At 37.4% G+C, this 15,893-nt stretch overlaps 1 protein-coding gene across 3 annotated transcripts; it reads right to left on the bottom strand.

Moving 5' to 3' along the window:
• LOC110818517 (3-hydroxyisobutyryl-CoA hydrolase-like protein 3, mitochondrial) lies at positions 1-15,692 on the bottom strand. 3 transcript variants are annotated; one of them, XM_022047423.2, is made up of 10 exons: positions 15,357-15,692; positions 8,884-8,985; positions 8,357-8,409; positions 7,384-7,518; positions 7,174-7,270; positions 6,521-6,650; positions 6,228-6,406; positions 5,971-6,098; positions 5,774-5,875; positions 1-350 (listed from the first exon to the last, which is right to left on the bottom strand). In XM_022047423.2, exons 1-10 carry the CDS (start codon positions 15,646-15,648, stop codon positions 249-251), a joined length of 1,320 nt encoding a protein of 439 aa, XP_021903115.1. In that variant the 5' UTR covers positions 15,649-15,692; the 3' UTR covers positions 1-248. The 3 variants fall into 3 exon arrangements, with proteins under 3 accessions (XP_021903115.1, XP_021903114.1, XP_088063060.1); XM_022047422.2 differs by lacking the exon at positions 8,357-8,409 and adding an exon at positions 8,596-8,660 and having other exon boundaries at positions 15,357-15,690; XM_088206934.1 differs by lacking the exon at positions 8,357-8,409 and having other exon boundaries at positions 15,357-15,497.
• Positions 15,693-15,893: the final 201 nt, after the last annotated feature.

The following is a 15,893-nucleotide window of genomic DNA, read 5'->3' as shown; positions in this document are numbered from 1 at the left end:
TTTGCAGCAAAGAGACTTTATTAAGGTCAGAGCCAAAAATGTTTCAGAATTCAAACTGGAAGGCTACGAACCACTTGTGATTTCCAAGTCCAGAATGATAATTGGAATTACAATTTGAATAGAAAATGTCGTCCTGATAAACTTGCTGTGGAATTTTCCTGATGCCAGACTTTACTTTCTTTAATTGAGCCTAGAATCCTTACATTATTAATAGCAGCAAATAGCTATGAGAACTTAAGATGCAAACCTCACACTTTCAACTCCTCAACCTCTGGACCTAAAGGTTTGAAGAGAGATTCCACTTCACTCTGATCAACTTCATCCAGACTTGGAGGGTTCCACTTAGGCTTCTGCAAAATCATGACCATGTACAGTCCATTAAAATATAAGAAAAGATATATACCAGGATCATGTTTGGAACAAATTCAGAGTTTTTGTGAGATTCATTTGTAAATTTAAACTAATTTAAACTAGAAGATGAAAACTTTCCTAGAATGCTAAAATTTGACCTCATATGAAATTCCATGCTCAATTAGACACTGTATTTTAAATTCAAACAATTAATTAAATCCAAAATACATTGTAAAAAAATCCAACCGGGTGTAGATAAGATTTTAATGCTTTTAATTTTCTATCTTGTAAATTGCGTGAAAGCCATTGAGAATATTTATACATGTAGGAGAGTAAAAGGAAAAATGAAAAGGCAGTCTCTAGATGAAAAGGCGGTCTCTGGAATCTACCGAAACCACCAGCTATCCTCAACAACATAATCGATTTCAAAACAGAAAAAATTTTGGCCATTCATTTAGGATTTTGATATGGGTGGTCCACCTGTCCATCTCCTCTCGATTTCTTGATTTTTTTTCACTCTCAATTTTTCACCCACTCCTCAAGAAGCCGTTTACTTTCAATTCTTCGAGCTCCTCACCACTTCTTTAAGTCTTTGTGTTTTCTTGTTGTAGATGTTTCATCTTGAACAGAAATCAGTTATGTGCTGAGGTCCCTAAAGGTTTCGTGAGCAAATCAACGAGTTGTTCTCTCGAGGTGACGTGCTTTGTTTTGACGAAGCTCTTTTGTACCTGGTTGCAGACTATGTGGCAATCGATGTCGAGGTGCTTCATTCGTTTGTGAAAGATTGGGTTTGCTGCAATGTGCTCGGTGATTTTATTGTTGCAGTTTAGTATTACGGGTAAGTGAGGTACTATTTGGAAATCTCGAAGGAGGTAGATTATCCACTGAACTTCACACACTGTGGATGACATATTTCTGTACTCAGCTTCTGCAAAAAACTTGCTCACCGTAGTTTGTTTCTTTATTTTCTAGGAGATTAGCGCTGGCCCGATGAAGATGCAGAAATTTGTGAGGGATTTGTGGGTCATCAGGCACGATGCCCAGTCCGCGTCACAAAAAGCTTGGACTTTGAGGTCATTCCTTCTCGGGAAGAAGATGCCTTGTTCTAGATATTGCTTTAGGTACCTAACAACATGTAGTATAGCGTCGAGATGCGGCCTTCTGGGCTGTTGTATGAACTGGCTAAGATGTTGGGTGGAGTATGTTATGTTGGGTCTGGTAAAATTGAAGTAGAGCAAGCAGCTAATTAGACGTTGTATCTCTTCAGATCTGATAAGATTTCTCCTTCTACATTTAGTTTTAGTCCGGAAGGCAAAGGAAAGTGGCTTCCTTTTGCATCTTCCATACTTATATCTTGTAAAATATCTTTGACATATTTCCTTTGGTTGATGTAAATCCCTTTTTTGACCTGACTATCTCAACTCCAAGAAACTATCTCGTTTGCCCGAAGTCCTTGACCGTGAAGGCTTCATCCATGGCGCTTTTGACTTTATGAATTTCTTTGTCATTAGGGCCTGTAACAAGTAAGTCATCCACATATACTACAACTGTGACATGGGTTTCTTTTGTTCCTGTTGTGAATAGACAGTAGTCAACTTCTGACTTTGTGAAGCCGATGGATTGGAGCTTTGAAGTAAACTCCTTGTTCCATTGGCGACCCGCTTGTTTCAAGCCATACAGACTCTTAGTTAAACGGCAGACTTGCCATTCACTGGCCTCAGAGTAGCCCTCTGGAGGTTTTAGGTATAACTCCTCTTCTACAAACCCATATAGATATGCATTATTGATGTCTAACTAGTCCACTGGCCAGTCGTTTGCAACTGCCACAGCTAGAAGTAGTCGGACCGTGACCATCTTGGTCACTAGTTAGAAGCTGTCATGATAGTCTATGCCAAACTCTTAATCGTAACCCTTATCAATGAGTCTTGCTTTGTATTTGTCGACTGATCCATCAGCATTGTATTTTATTTTATAAACCCATTTTGAGTCAATTGCTTTCTTCCTTTTGGTAGTGTAGTTAATTCCCAAGTGTTATTATCTTCTAGTGCAGACAGCTCGGCTTACATGGCTTCAACCCACTTGCTGTCTTCTTTAGCATCCCTATATGACATTGGTTTCTTTGTAATAGACACTTGTGCAATAAAATTAATATAGTCATGATTGTATACAGGTGAGGTGGACATAAGGAAGGGAGGTTTGGGCACAGGTTGTTTGGTGACATGGTCAACAAAGTTTTCCATCCAAGCGAGTCTGCTTCTCACCCTGGTGCTCCTCCTCGATTCAGGTTCTTGGGGGATGATGTTTGGTAAGGGAATTTCTTCTCTGCTTCGTAATTGATTTTCGAGTATGTTTGGTGTGTCGATGCTTAGTATTGACAGTGGTGTGTCATGATAATCTGGTTTAAGATATTGTGTTTGGTATGGGTGAACATGTTTACGGAATATGAGATCCCTTGACAAAACCATTTTTCTGTTTATTATATCATATAATTTGTAGACCTTAGCATCAGGTGCATACTTTAAGAAAACATATTTCAAAGTCTTGAGTTCAAACTTGTCTTTTTGGGGGTTAACATTTGTAACAAAACATAGGCAACCGAAAATTTTTAAATTTGAATAATCTGTCTGTTTTTTGTATAGAATTTCATAAGGAGTTTTTCACTTTAAAACAGAGTTTGGTAAAACGTTTATTATGTGTGTGCCTGTGAGTATGGCTTCGTCCCAAAACCTTTTTGGTAATTTTGATTTAAACATCAATGCCCTAACAACTTACAGTAGGTGTTTATGTTTCCTTTCCACCACATCATTCCGTTGTAGTGTGTATGTACAGGTTTTTTGATGCATGATTCCCTTTTCTTGAAAAACATTTTTGTATAAGGTGTTCATGAATTCAGTGCCATTATCTGTCCTAACTGTCTTGATTGTTTTTTGAAATTGGTTTTGTATTAAATTGCAAAACTATTTTAAGATATTTGATACACTTGTTTTTTCTCTTAATAAATAAGTCCAAGTGGCTCGTGAAAAATCATCAACTATGGTTAAAAAGTAGAATGCACCAGAAATACAGTTAATGGGGTATGGTCTCCAAATGTCAACATGTATCAAACTAAAAATGTCATTAGTATTAATGAAACTTTTAGGAAAAGACAAGTGTTGCTGTTTTATCAAGGGACATACTTCACAATCATGTGAAGCTATACTGTTTGATAACTTTAGGCTAGGAATGTGAATCAACTTTTTTGTGGATGTGTGGCCAAATCTTTTGTACTATAGTTGTAGGTTATTTTCTTGGGTATGGCTGATGCATGCTTTGTTAGAATCTGTGTTTTTACTCAGGGTGTACAAGCCCTCCACTATTGTTCCCTTCCTCAATATTTTGTTAATTGTCAAATCCTACACAAAATAATAGTTGGGATAAAAGGAGATATAGGTATTTAAAGGTTCGATTAGCTTTCTAACAGAAATAAGATTCCAAGTAAATTTTGGTATATAAAAGACATCCTGCATAATTAGATTATTACACAGTTTTATGGTTCTTTTGTAGGTTGAATGGCTTGTCGTTCCATCTGGTAGCGAGATAGGTACTATAGGTTCTAGTTTTACGGGTTCTGAAAGTATTTTAAAATCATGACATATATGTGATGTGACACCTGTGTCTATTACCCAAATTCCTATATCATTAAAGGCATGTAAAAAATAATATTTAGATTGCTTACTAGTGGAGCCAGAGTAGCCCACGCATCCTGCCGATTCTGCCGTGTTTGCTCCTTGGTTCTTCATATACTTGCTGATCTCTTACTATATGAGTGTGGCTATTTCTGCGCCCCAATTTGTGTTGGATACTTCTATTTTGGTGCCATAGGGGCATTATTTGCCACTGCGTTGGCTTTTTCTTTGTTCTTTTTCCCTTTGAGTTCTACAAACCATTCTGAGTAGCCATGGAGCTTGAAGCATGTGTCCTTTGTGTGCCTGGTGTTTCTACAGTAAGTGCATGTTCTACTATCTTTTTCCTTTTTATGGTTTGAAAATTTTGGATTGTCTTTCAGGTTGGCGTAAAATCCAGCGGGCGTCCCTTCAGATGAGTTGATATTGTGTACTTCCCTTTATTTTTCAACACTAATTACCATGGAATAAACTCTATCCACAGCAGGTAAAGGTTCCATGATCAATATTTGGTTTCTGACATGGTCAAATGAGTCATTAAGATCCATTAAAAATTGGATCAAGTTGTCGGTGTTGTCAATTTCATTGTGTCGTGTTGCAGCATGACAAGTGCAAGCAGGTGAGGACCCTAGGTGAGTTAACTTATCCCATAGCCTTTTAAATTTTGTATAATAGGCTGTAACAAAAATGTTAGACTGCGTGATGGAACTTATTTCATGGTTTAATTGATATAGCAAAGGCCTGTTACTTTCACCATACCTTTCTTTTATTTCATCCCACAGGTTTTTTTACTGATGTTGTAAACAAGAAAGCTTACCAAGCTCTTTGTTTATCGAGCTTAGGATCTAGGACACCACTATGCTGTCTGTTTTTTGTCCTTGTTTATATTATGCTGCATCAGGTTCGGGCTTCTTGCATCTACCATCAATGAGAGTGAGCTTGTCCTTAGCTCTCAACGCAATCACCATGACTCGACTCCAAGACAAATAGTTGGAGCCATCAAGGGTGGTTGTGACAAGTTGCATTTCAGGTTGATTTGAGTTTAGGAGTGTCCACACATCTGTATTAAGGTTTGTTATTGAGTAGTAGATTAATAGTGTAGTGTAAAAATAAGAGAAATCAGTGCTTATCACAGGCACTGCTCTGATACTATGTAAAAAATCCAACCGAATGTAGATAAGATTTTAATGCTTTTAATTTTCTATCTTGTAAATTGCGTGAAAGTCATTGAGAATATTATACATGCAGGAGAGTAAAAGGAAAAATGAAAAGGTAGTATCTGAAATCTACTGAGACCACCAGTTCTCAACAACCTAACAGATTTTAAAATAAAAAAAATTTGACCTTTCATTTTAGGGTTTTGATCTGGGTTGTCCACCTGTCCATCTCCTCTCGGTTTTTTGATTTTTTTCACTCTCAATTTTTCATACATTGTTCCAGCTTCACATGAAGTTTCAAATGATTTCAATTTTTATCAACTTCTAATAGAATTTACGTCATTTCTTAGTTAAACTAAATGCAAATATTTTTTAAAATAATAAACTAAATGCAAATTTACAAATTAATTTTATTAAATTTCTGGATTTGTTCCTAACAGCCTAAAAGATCTCAGGTCTTTATCAAGCTTCAACAAGGGGAAGAGAAACCAAGAAACTGTGAGATACATGATCCAGAGCCAGAGTACAAAGCTGCGCAAAAATTGAAATATTCTTCTAACAGGGGAAGGAAGGGAGTACGATGATGAGAAAGAGGAAATGAACCTGATCCTTGTCCACCAACACTGCCCGAACACCTTCAGCAAAATCACTTCGCAAAGAAGACCTTACTGCAATGCGATATTCAGTTTTCATCACACCACTTAGCTGGGTAGAACCAAGAGCAGCAGGAACAAACATGTTACTCAAAATTGTGCTGAGGTAACTAACAATACAAAACTAAATTACAACACCAAACTCACTGTTGATAATTCATTTTCCTTGTTGCCCTGTCCCGATGCCACTCTGGAGAAGTACGTTTGTGTTAAACAAAGAGAAAAAGGTGCACCTTTTCCAAGACCTTGAAGAGCCTCATTAGCCCATTCTACAACTGCAGAGTGGAAAAACAGAGATGAGAGACATGAGGAGAACTGATGGAAGTCACAAATGCTAAATTGGAAAAATACAACAATCAATTAGTCCTCTAGAGGACAGTCTAACAGTGAACTTCATTGCTTACCCACAGCATCACTACTCTGCTGATGTTTCTTCAGTTCTTCAACTGTCTCCTTGGCAGATTTACGAACACCGAAGGACGACGTGATCTGTGGTAGAAGCAACTTCAACGAGGGCTCAGAGTCAGGGATACTGCTATATTTCGATAAAACTGCTTTGATGTCCTGATGTGGATCCTCAGTACTGTATTCATATTGCGGAAATGATTAAGTCCATGCATTCGAAGAAACACCAAGTACATACTTCACTTGCTGTTAAACAAAAGCATATAGAATGGGTAGATAACTGGAAACGTACAAGTTAGTGGACAGCAGGGCCTCCCTCATTGAAACTAAATTGCCAGATGGTACATAATGTGTCCCAAGACCAACAAATAGGGCATCAGAAGGAGTAGAAATCCTTTTCCCTGTCATCCCTAAGTATGCACCTGCAGAAATTTATAGTTGATAAACAGAAGGCAAGAGGATACTGACAAACTAAAAGGAACACAAAAGAATTATAAATCTCTTCTGGGATTTAATACATCCTCTCCCCTAAATTAAATAGACGGCACGAAAGAGACTCTTTTGAACTAGTAGTGAATGTTTCATAAATGAAATCAGTCTCCAAAAGTATTATTGAATAAAAAAAGACAAATATTATAAGAAAAAAAGTAAAAGTTTTCTTTTATTGTTCTGGTTATTGCAAAGGTGGCTAGAAAAAGCGCACTCTGTAAAAGTCTAGGCTAACAGAACAATGTCTTGATTTTTCCTTGACAATATGCAACATGTTTATTCTGATGCAATATTAGAAAATATGTGTTTTATGTCAAAATGATTTAGATAAAAGATGCTTTCTACTTCCTCTTCAGCCTAAGTATCATTTATGGCAAGAACTATGCCCATCCTGCTTTTCTTGATATATCCAATGAATACAATTCGAGAGATCACTTAGGGTAATGAAAACTGTACCTACAGATCCTCCTCCTGGGCTCCGTGCTGCTATGTATGAAAACCCAACATCAGGGAACAAACCAATTCCATTTTCTGGCATAGCAAGAAGAGTCCTCTAAAAACAATTACACAGGGCGTGAAAAAGGGTAATTAGAAATTAACTGATTTGTAGAAACTTCTGATTATGGTCCAAATTGCTTTTGCAAGATAAAGTATTCACAATTATACCTCTGTTATGACACGATAGTTACCATGTCCTGACAGGCCTATGCCAAAGCCCATAGTAATTCCATCCATTAAAGATATATATGGCTTCTTGTACTCAGAAATTTTGCATATTAGTGTATACTCAGCAGTGAACACCTGGCAGATATGCCCACATACTAGCATGCATTAACTCCAGGTAACAGAATACAAATGCACAGTTACAGAAGGTCATGAACGGCGAAGAACCAAATTTAACCATTGTGACCAAAAAAAAGAAAACTGTCCAAAAATAATAAAAATGGCTCCATAGATTTAATGCTCACATGAAAATCAAGTTACCATACTAAATCCAGACGAGAAGAAAACTGGCTAAAAGAGTTCAATCTGAAGCTCCCATGAAATAGAAAACATAACCACGCAAAACGTAAATATTCTACATGAATCTTCAAAGGCACAAAATAATACGTGCCAGGAAATGTAAGTGAACAACATCATGGTTATTTAATAATTTTTTTCTTATTTCTTTATTCACACTTATAACCTACCAATAGTTTACCCATAGAGTAAAACTTACCAAATATTATAAATCTCTCAAAAAAGCTCCTCATTGAAACTTCAAAAAGTATTGCCAATACCAATCTTCAAATCAAAATAGTTCTTCTCCTCTTTTTTTTTTCAAGCCAAACTATGTTATTTAGTGTGTTGATGTGGATAGGACCTGATACTGATGTTGTCTTCCTTCTTTCTATTTAAATCTAAATATATTGGATAAGGAAGCAAGCAGACTTAGGAGAAAACTTACTCCAAACATCAATACAATATAGTTTGGGTATATTGTATATATAAACCTAGTCACAGTTGCATCTCTAAATTATGACAATAGTACCATTGAATTGATTATGTTAAGAATTTCTAGTGGTCATGTGTTGACACTTATCAACCAGATCTGGTTTTGGATTGGATGATGGACGTTATTAGAAATATACGACCAAACCTCAATTATATCTGACAATTGATTTTTGATTGCTATCTGCTTCACATCACCACCTGCAGATAAACTAAGATCTGAATTATCAATTACACAAGCACTGTGCTGATTAAATCATGCGCAACTTCACATGTACATAATGATGCAGTGTTCATCCCTGGCCCAACAAACAGATAGAAAAAGCCAGAAGAAGAGAAAAGGGCAAAAAATCTTGCATAGTGGTACAAGATGTATCATAAAGAAACCTTTTGGACAAGTGGTGTGTTTTTGTCCTTTTGAATTTCTGCAACAACCCCTTTAATATCCATTCCTGCATAGGCCATGAATGGTTGAAATCTCAAAACGTTCAATAACACTTGAAACAAGTTATTTTTAGAAAAAAAATACAAGGACCACAAATGTGTATATGTTTCATAAGAAAGAAAATATAGTTGATTAAGTTTAGATAAGTCCCCTAATAAATGAAATTATTTATTTACAAAAAGTGTTAAATAAGTTATCAAGTACTAAAGAAGAAACTCCATTCCCCTCACCTGCAGAAAAGGCGCGGGGTGTGCTTCCCTCAACCAGGACGCATTTGACTCTGGGGTCCGATTCCCACTCATCAAGAAAACTTTTGTATTTGATATCCATATCTGCATCATTTTTAAACATTCAAAGTTATGCCAACAGTTTTCTAATACGTGTTCTCATTTTCAAACATTGAGCTCCCTATGAGGTACCCTCTCTCCTATCTCTCTTTTCATACTTGGCTCAAAATCTGGATTACATATTCCAAATGTTGAAGGCATGGTGGTGTTTTTGCTACTATTATTATTAGGTATTTGGTCGAGTCAAAATCTATGAATATAACAAAGGAAGTGGGTGGACCATCAACATATTCCAACAAAAAAATCCACTACCTCTATCTTGAAGTAACTATTGTATAAGCGATAAAAGCCCAAAAGAAATCAGATCTTGCTAACAGGAGATGCCATATCTGGACACCCCCGCCACAAGGGATTTATAAACTCAACTACAATGCTTCAGGAGGAGTTGGAGGATGGACAGATCTAGGCATGATATCCGAAGACAGTGAAGGTAAAGTGGTGTTCAATGGTATAAGAAAGATAACAACCCATTACGGATGGAAATTGCAGATATCCTGGCACTATTATATGAAATGAAGTTGGCGAAGAGGATGGGTGTTCAACACTTGCAACTGGAGGAGGATTTTCAGATAATTCACTATGCAATTCTCTCATATATGTCCTGCTTATTCTGTTTCCGGTCTGTTAGTAGAAGATGTCATCCCTTGTAATTTGTTTTTGTCCTTTACTTTTAATTAGAGTCCAAGATTGTGTAATCAGGTAGCTGATCTCTTTGCTAGAAAGGCAAATTACCTGCCTGATTTTTCTTTGATTGTACAAGAGTTTCCCATTTTCTTGGTTCCCTTATTTGAGCAGGATATTAACCCTCATTATTAATTTATGCTGTTGATTGTCTTCTAAAAAAAGAGTTATGCCAACAGAACCCAACAACCATGAAGGGTCGTACCCATTTTTTACACTAATTTTTCTTTAGCATGGAGACAAATATTCAGTTTGCTAGTTCCCTTCCTCACTCATTAATTGGTGCTCATTTCGATACATTTATGATATAGTCCACAGATCACAGAGACGCAAGATACCTAACCCTTGATACTTCAACCACCAAGAATTATTAAACAGTTAATAGAACAATTTTAGAAGAAGATGAGATTTGATAATTTCTAATAATTATTTATAGTTATTGTATTAGATAAGCAGTTATGTTTTGTTTCCTATTTAAAACTTGTATATCTAAGGAATTGAGATAAGAATATTCAACAACAAAATTGTGGTTGGTTTCTCACCCTTAGGAGGAATTGTTTTTAAATCTATGTTTATTCTGATTGAGACCCCATTAATTGGTATCAGAACAGGGAATGTCGACTAACAAAGAAAGAATCGAACAATTGAAAGCAAGTGTGGGGGTCTGCAGGATCGCCTCAGCCAAATGGAAATCGGTGTGGCAGATAAACTTCACGCAGTGGAAGAAACCCTTCGGCGATTGACAAAAACTTTGAGCCTCAACAAAGAAGGCTCTAACAGCAACGCGGTCTGTCGGCAAGGTCAAGCATGGCAGACCAGAGACGGTGGCACGGAGCGGATTGAAGGAAACCGATCCTTATTGAGTCCGCGACTGGGACACCTCGACTTTCCGATCTATGATGGTATAGATCCCACCAAATGGATAAGTCAGGCTGAGCAATTTTTTGATTTGGAGGATACCCCGAAAGCAAACAAGGTGCCGTTGGTGGCTTTTCATCTGGCAGGGGAGGCAAATCTCTAGTGGCAGTGGATGAAGAAGACGCACAGGGAAGAAAAGGGGAGTTGGATTGGACTGGGTTTACAAATGAACTTTGGGCTTGTTTTGGGCCAACTGAGTGTGAAAATGCTAATGAGGCCTTATCCAAATTAAGACAAACTGGCCCACTTCGAGAATTCCAAATGGAGTTTGAGTGTTTGGGCAACAGGGTTCGAGGTTGGACTCAAAAAGCTTTAGTTGTCTCTTTTATGGGTGGGCTCAAGCCTAAGATTGCAGATAGGATCTGTTTGTCTCGGCCTAAGTCACTAAAGGAGGCCATCAGCCTGGCCCGAATGAGAAAAGATCAATTAGACCGGCTAAGGTGGTCTACCCGAATCGGACAGCTCAACTCTAATAAACAGACACAAACCCTAACAATCGCGTCTTCGTCTCCAGGTGCTCCAACACCGAAATCGACCAAACAGTTGTCTTGGGAGGAGATGCAAAAACGGCGAGCCCAGGGTTTATGCTTCAACTGTGACGAGAAGTTTGTGGTCGGTCATCGGTGTTGCAAACTTCAGTTGTTGCTACTCGAAGGAGAAGAGGAAGACAAAGAAATGACCGAGGCCGAGGAACCAGAAATTTCCCTTCATGCTTTTTCAAGTTGGTCGACGGGCCGGAGCATGAAGATTGTTGCTTCCATTAACAACCAAAAAATAGTGGTTCTTGTAGATAGTGCGACCGACTCACAATTTCATCAGTGAGCGGCTCGCTAATCAGCTTCACCTTCCTGTCATTCCAACTAAATCCTTTTCAGTACGAGTTGCCAGTGGACAACCCATAAGGTGTCAGGGAAGATTTGAACGGGTTCCGGTGGAAATGCAAGTTATCAAATTTTTTCTCACTTTTTATGCACTATCATTGACTGGGTTGGATTTGGTTTTAGGCGTACAGTGGTTATCCAAATTGGGCACAGTCGTTTGTGATTGGCAAAGCATGACGATGAAATTCAAATGGGAAGGACAGATGCGGCTCTTTCAGGGTATCACTCCACCTCTTCCCCGATCAGCCTCCCTAAAAAAAGTCAGCAAAGAATGGAATCAGAAACACTCTCTGTTTGCTATTTGTGTGGCTACCCATATAGAATCTGAATCACCTACCATGAAGCTAGAATTACAGAAATTGGTTTCCAAATTTTTTGACATTTTTCGGGATCTAGATGGGTTGCCGCCTGTTAGAGAAGTTGAGCACCAGATTGTTCTTCGAGAAGGTATGAAAGAGATAAATGTCCGATCTTACCGGCATGCTCATTTTCAGAAAACAAAAATTGAAAAACAAGTTAATAAGATGTTGGATTCTGGTTTAATTAGACTCAGTACTAGTCCTTTTTCATCACCAGTATTATTGGTACGCAAGAAGGATGAAACATGACGTTTTTGTATTGACTACCGAGCTCTTAATTTGGCAACTGTGAAAGACAGGCTTCCGATACCCACTGTAGACGACATACTCGATGAATTACATGGCACTCAATTCTTCACTAAATTGGATTTAACGGTCGGATATCACCAAGTACGAGTTCATCCTGCAGATATTCACAAAACAACATTTCGAACACACAATGGGCATTATGAATACCTAGTAACGTCATTTGGGCTATGCAATGCTTCATCCACTTTTCAAGTTATCATGAACTCAATTTTTCGTCCCTATCTACGTAAGTTTGTGCTAATATTTTTTTATGATATCTTAATCTATAATAGCAGTTGGGTTTTGCATCTTGAACATGTTCAGCACGTATTTAATATTCTCAAGCAACATCAATTCTTTGTCAAATTAAAGAAATGTGTATTTGGTGAGCAAAAATTAGAGTATCTGGGGCATATTATCACGCCGCAAGGAGTAAAGGTAGATCATCATAAAATTTAGGCAATCGAGTCCTAACCGCATCCAACTACTATCACAGAATTTCGGAGATTTCTTAGACTCACTGTTCATTACAGAAAGTTTGTTCGCAATTATGAAATCATAATTCGGTCTTTGACCAATCTCTTAAAGAAAGGCCACTTTGGATGGTTTGACGAAGCCGAGCAAGCTTTCACTCAGCTCAAACAAGCTCTATCAACAACTCCCACTTTGGCACTACCTAACTTTCAGATTCCTTTTGTGATACAGACCGATGCTTCTAGTGACGGAGTTGGAGCAATTCTTTCTCAAAATAATCAACTAATTGCATATATAAGCAGAACTTTGGGGATTTCCAAACAAGCTTGGTCTACCTATGCAAAAGAAATGTTGACAATTATTGTTGTAATTAAAATGTGACGACTCTATCTCCTTGGTCACAAATTTTATATACAGACGGACCAGAAAAGCTTAAAATATATACTAGAGCAACGTATTATAACTCTTGAACAACAAAAATGACTTACAAAACTATTTGATTATGATTATGAGATTATCTACAAACCAGAAAAAGAGAATTCTGCTGCAAATGCTTTATCCAGAAGAGATGACGGTCCTACATTATATGTTCTATCCATTCCACATACACAATTATGGGAAGACATCCGTCAATCTTTGGTGACAAATCCATACTTGCAGACAATTGAAAAATTAGCTATGAAAAATCCTGATCAACCATATACAAAGAAAGATGGATTGATTTTTTTCAAAAATTGGATAATCATTCCTCCTCGAACTGACATCATGAATCAACTATTACAAAAATTCCATGATTCACCTATAGGAGGGCATTCGGGTATTCAACGCACATTCAAACGTCTTGCTCAACAGTTTTATTAGTCATCCATGCATAAGACTGTTCGTGAGTATGTTTTCTCTTATGATGTTTGTCAGAAATCTAAATCAAATACCCTTACTCCGGCAAGACTACTTCAACCATTGTCAATTCCCGATCACGTTTGGGAAGATATTTCGATGGATTTCATTGAAGGATTACCTTTTTCTCATGGTAAAAGTGTTATTTTTGTTGTAGTTGACCGCCTCACTAAATCCGCACAGTTTGCCACTATGAGTCATTCATATACTGCCAAAATTGTTGCAGAACTTTTTATCAACACAATAGTCAAATTACATGGCATGCCTCGGTCCATTGTTAGTGATCGTGATCCCATATTTTTTAGTAACTTTTGGCAAGAATTCTTTAAGCTGTCTGGCACCAAACTCAAGATGAGTTCAGCATATCATCCTTAGATTGATGGTCAAACCGAAGTCACTAACAGAAGTTTGGACCAATATCTTCGATGTCTTTGCCACCAACAACCCCGCAATTGGACTTCTTTATAACCTTGGGTCGAGTTCTGGTACAATACTACATATTATTCATTAATTAAAATGTCTCCGTTTCAAGCACTCTATGGACGACCACTGCCTACTATTCCCCTTTATCATACGGGTGACTCCATTGTGAATAAAGTTGGTATTCAATTGACTAACCGTGATGCCCTGCTACAACAACTTAAAATTAATTTGCAGAATGTTAACTATCGCATGCAGCAAATGGCCAACTCCAAACGACGTGATGTCGAGTTTCAAGAGGGTGACTGGGTTTTTCTTAAATTGCATTCTTATTGCCAGTACTCCATCTTCAAGTGAACCTTTCACAAACTTGCTTGTCGTTTTTATCGGCCTTTTCAGATCATTCAACGAATTGGATCAGTGGCTTATAAGCTTCAATTGCTTGCTACATCCCGCGTCCATCCAGTTTTTCATGTTTCGATGCTTCGCAAAAAGTTTGGTACTATCACTTCTACTGCAGATATTCTGCCTCCTACTATAGAGGACGGTGCTCCACTCCTACAACCGGAATCTATTATTGATCACCGATGGATTAAGCGCGGTTCCAAGCTTGTGGAAGAGAATCTTGTTAAATGGCGTCATCTACCGCTCGAAAATGCTACTTGGGAGATAACAACTGCCTTGCATGAACAAGTTCCTACACTAAACCTTGAGGTCAAAGTTCTTCTTACTGGGGGGAGTAATGATACAGTCCATAAATCACAGAGACGCAAGATACCTAACCCTCGATACTTCAATCACCAATGATGATTAAACAGTTAATAGAGCAGTTTCAGAAAAAGAAGAGATTTGATAGTTTCTAATAGTTATTTACAGTAATTGTATTAGATAAGCAATTATGTTTTCTTTCCTATTTAAAGCTTGTATGTCTAAGAAATTGAGATAAGAATATTCAGCAATAAAATTGTAGTTGGTTTCTCAACCTAAGGAGAAATTGTCTTTAAATTTATGCTTGTTCTGATTGGGAACCCATTAATTTATCCCGTAAATACTCGTAAAATGCTAAAATTATTAGCTGTATCTAACAATATTTTCTATTTGCTACCGCTATTCTATTTCTAGAAATCCAAAACAGGAAACCACGAGCCTCTTTAAATTCCTTCTCCTTTATCCTTTTTACCACCTTCAATTATCAAGCGTCTGATCGCAGCAGTAACCAAACATAAAAACCATCAACCAAATCATAATAACCCGATCACCTCATTTAAAATTTTGACGAACATCAATAGAAGCAAAAATCATTTCCTTGGTTCATCTCATTCTCAAAAATTAACACACGTAATTTGTTGTCACTATCTAGTTTCTAGTTTAATCGAGGAAAATTCAGTACAGGAAAATAGATATTGGGAACGCAGAGAGAGAGAGAAAGAAAGGGAACCTAAATTCATGGCGTTGAGAGCTTTGGGACGATCGAGAGTGATGACAGCTACGCCGTTTGGATGCACATTTCCCTTGACAAACTCATCGGTGCTGCTGCTAGCACCAGCCATTATCGAGAAATTTCGATGGTTAGCGAGGGTGACTTTGGAGAAATTATTAGCTATGAGAGAGAATCTGGGGTGTTGATTGTGAGTGTTCACTAAGAAATTTTTCTTGGAGGGGAAGAAGAAGAAGAGAGGATTTGAGGGTGATTTGGTGATGAGGCGAGTTGGCAACAGTAAATTTCTCATTTCCTTTGAAGCCTACCTGGGGGACCAAAGGAGACTGAAAAACATCAGCGGAGTGAATGATATTTTCTAGTTGACTGTTTTACCCTTGGGTTATCTTGTAATAATTCTAAAAGGCTAAATTGCAAAATTACCCATTAATTTTTACTTTTTATTCCCCCCGCCCCGAAAATTTCATTTCTTAAAATTAAGGAATTAATATTTTATTTTATTTTTAATTTAATCCTTTTATTAAATTTTCAATAAAA

This window comes from Carica papaya, chromosome 7, assembly GCF_054855325.1.
Source record: "Carica papaya isolate Zhongbai chromosome 7, ASM5485532v1, whole genome shotgun sequence".
Classification (NCBI taxonomy): Eukaryota; Viridiplantae; Streptophyta; class Magnoliopsida; order Brassicales; family Caricaceae; genus Carica; species Carica papaya.
This window is presented reverse-complemented; position numbering and strand designations above follow the sequence as displayed.

Excerpts from the sequence above, each read along its gene's own strand:
- LOC110818517 (XM_022047422.2), bottom strand. The coding sequence starts at position 15,648 with ATGAGAAATTTACTGTTGCCAACTCGCCTCATCACCAAATCACCCTCA. Across the intron at positions 6,651-7,173 it reads CCCAGGAGGAGGATCTGTAG|GTGCATACTTAGGGATGACA; the intron begins GTACAGTTTTCA and ends AAATTTCTGCAG. Across the intron at positions 6,407-6,520 it reads GCCCTGCTGTCCACTAACTT|TACTGAGGATCCACATCAGG; the intron begins GTACGTTTCCAG and ends ATATGAATACAG.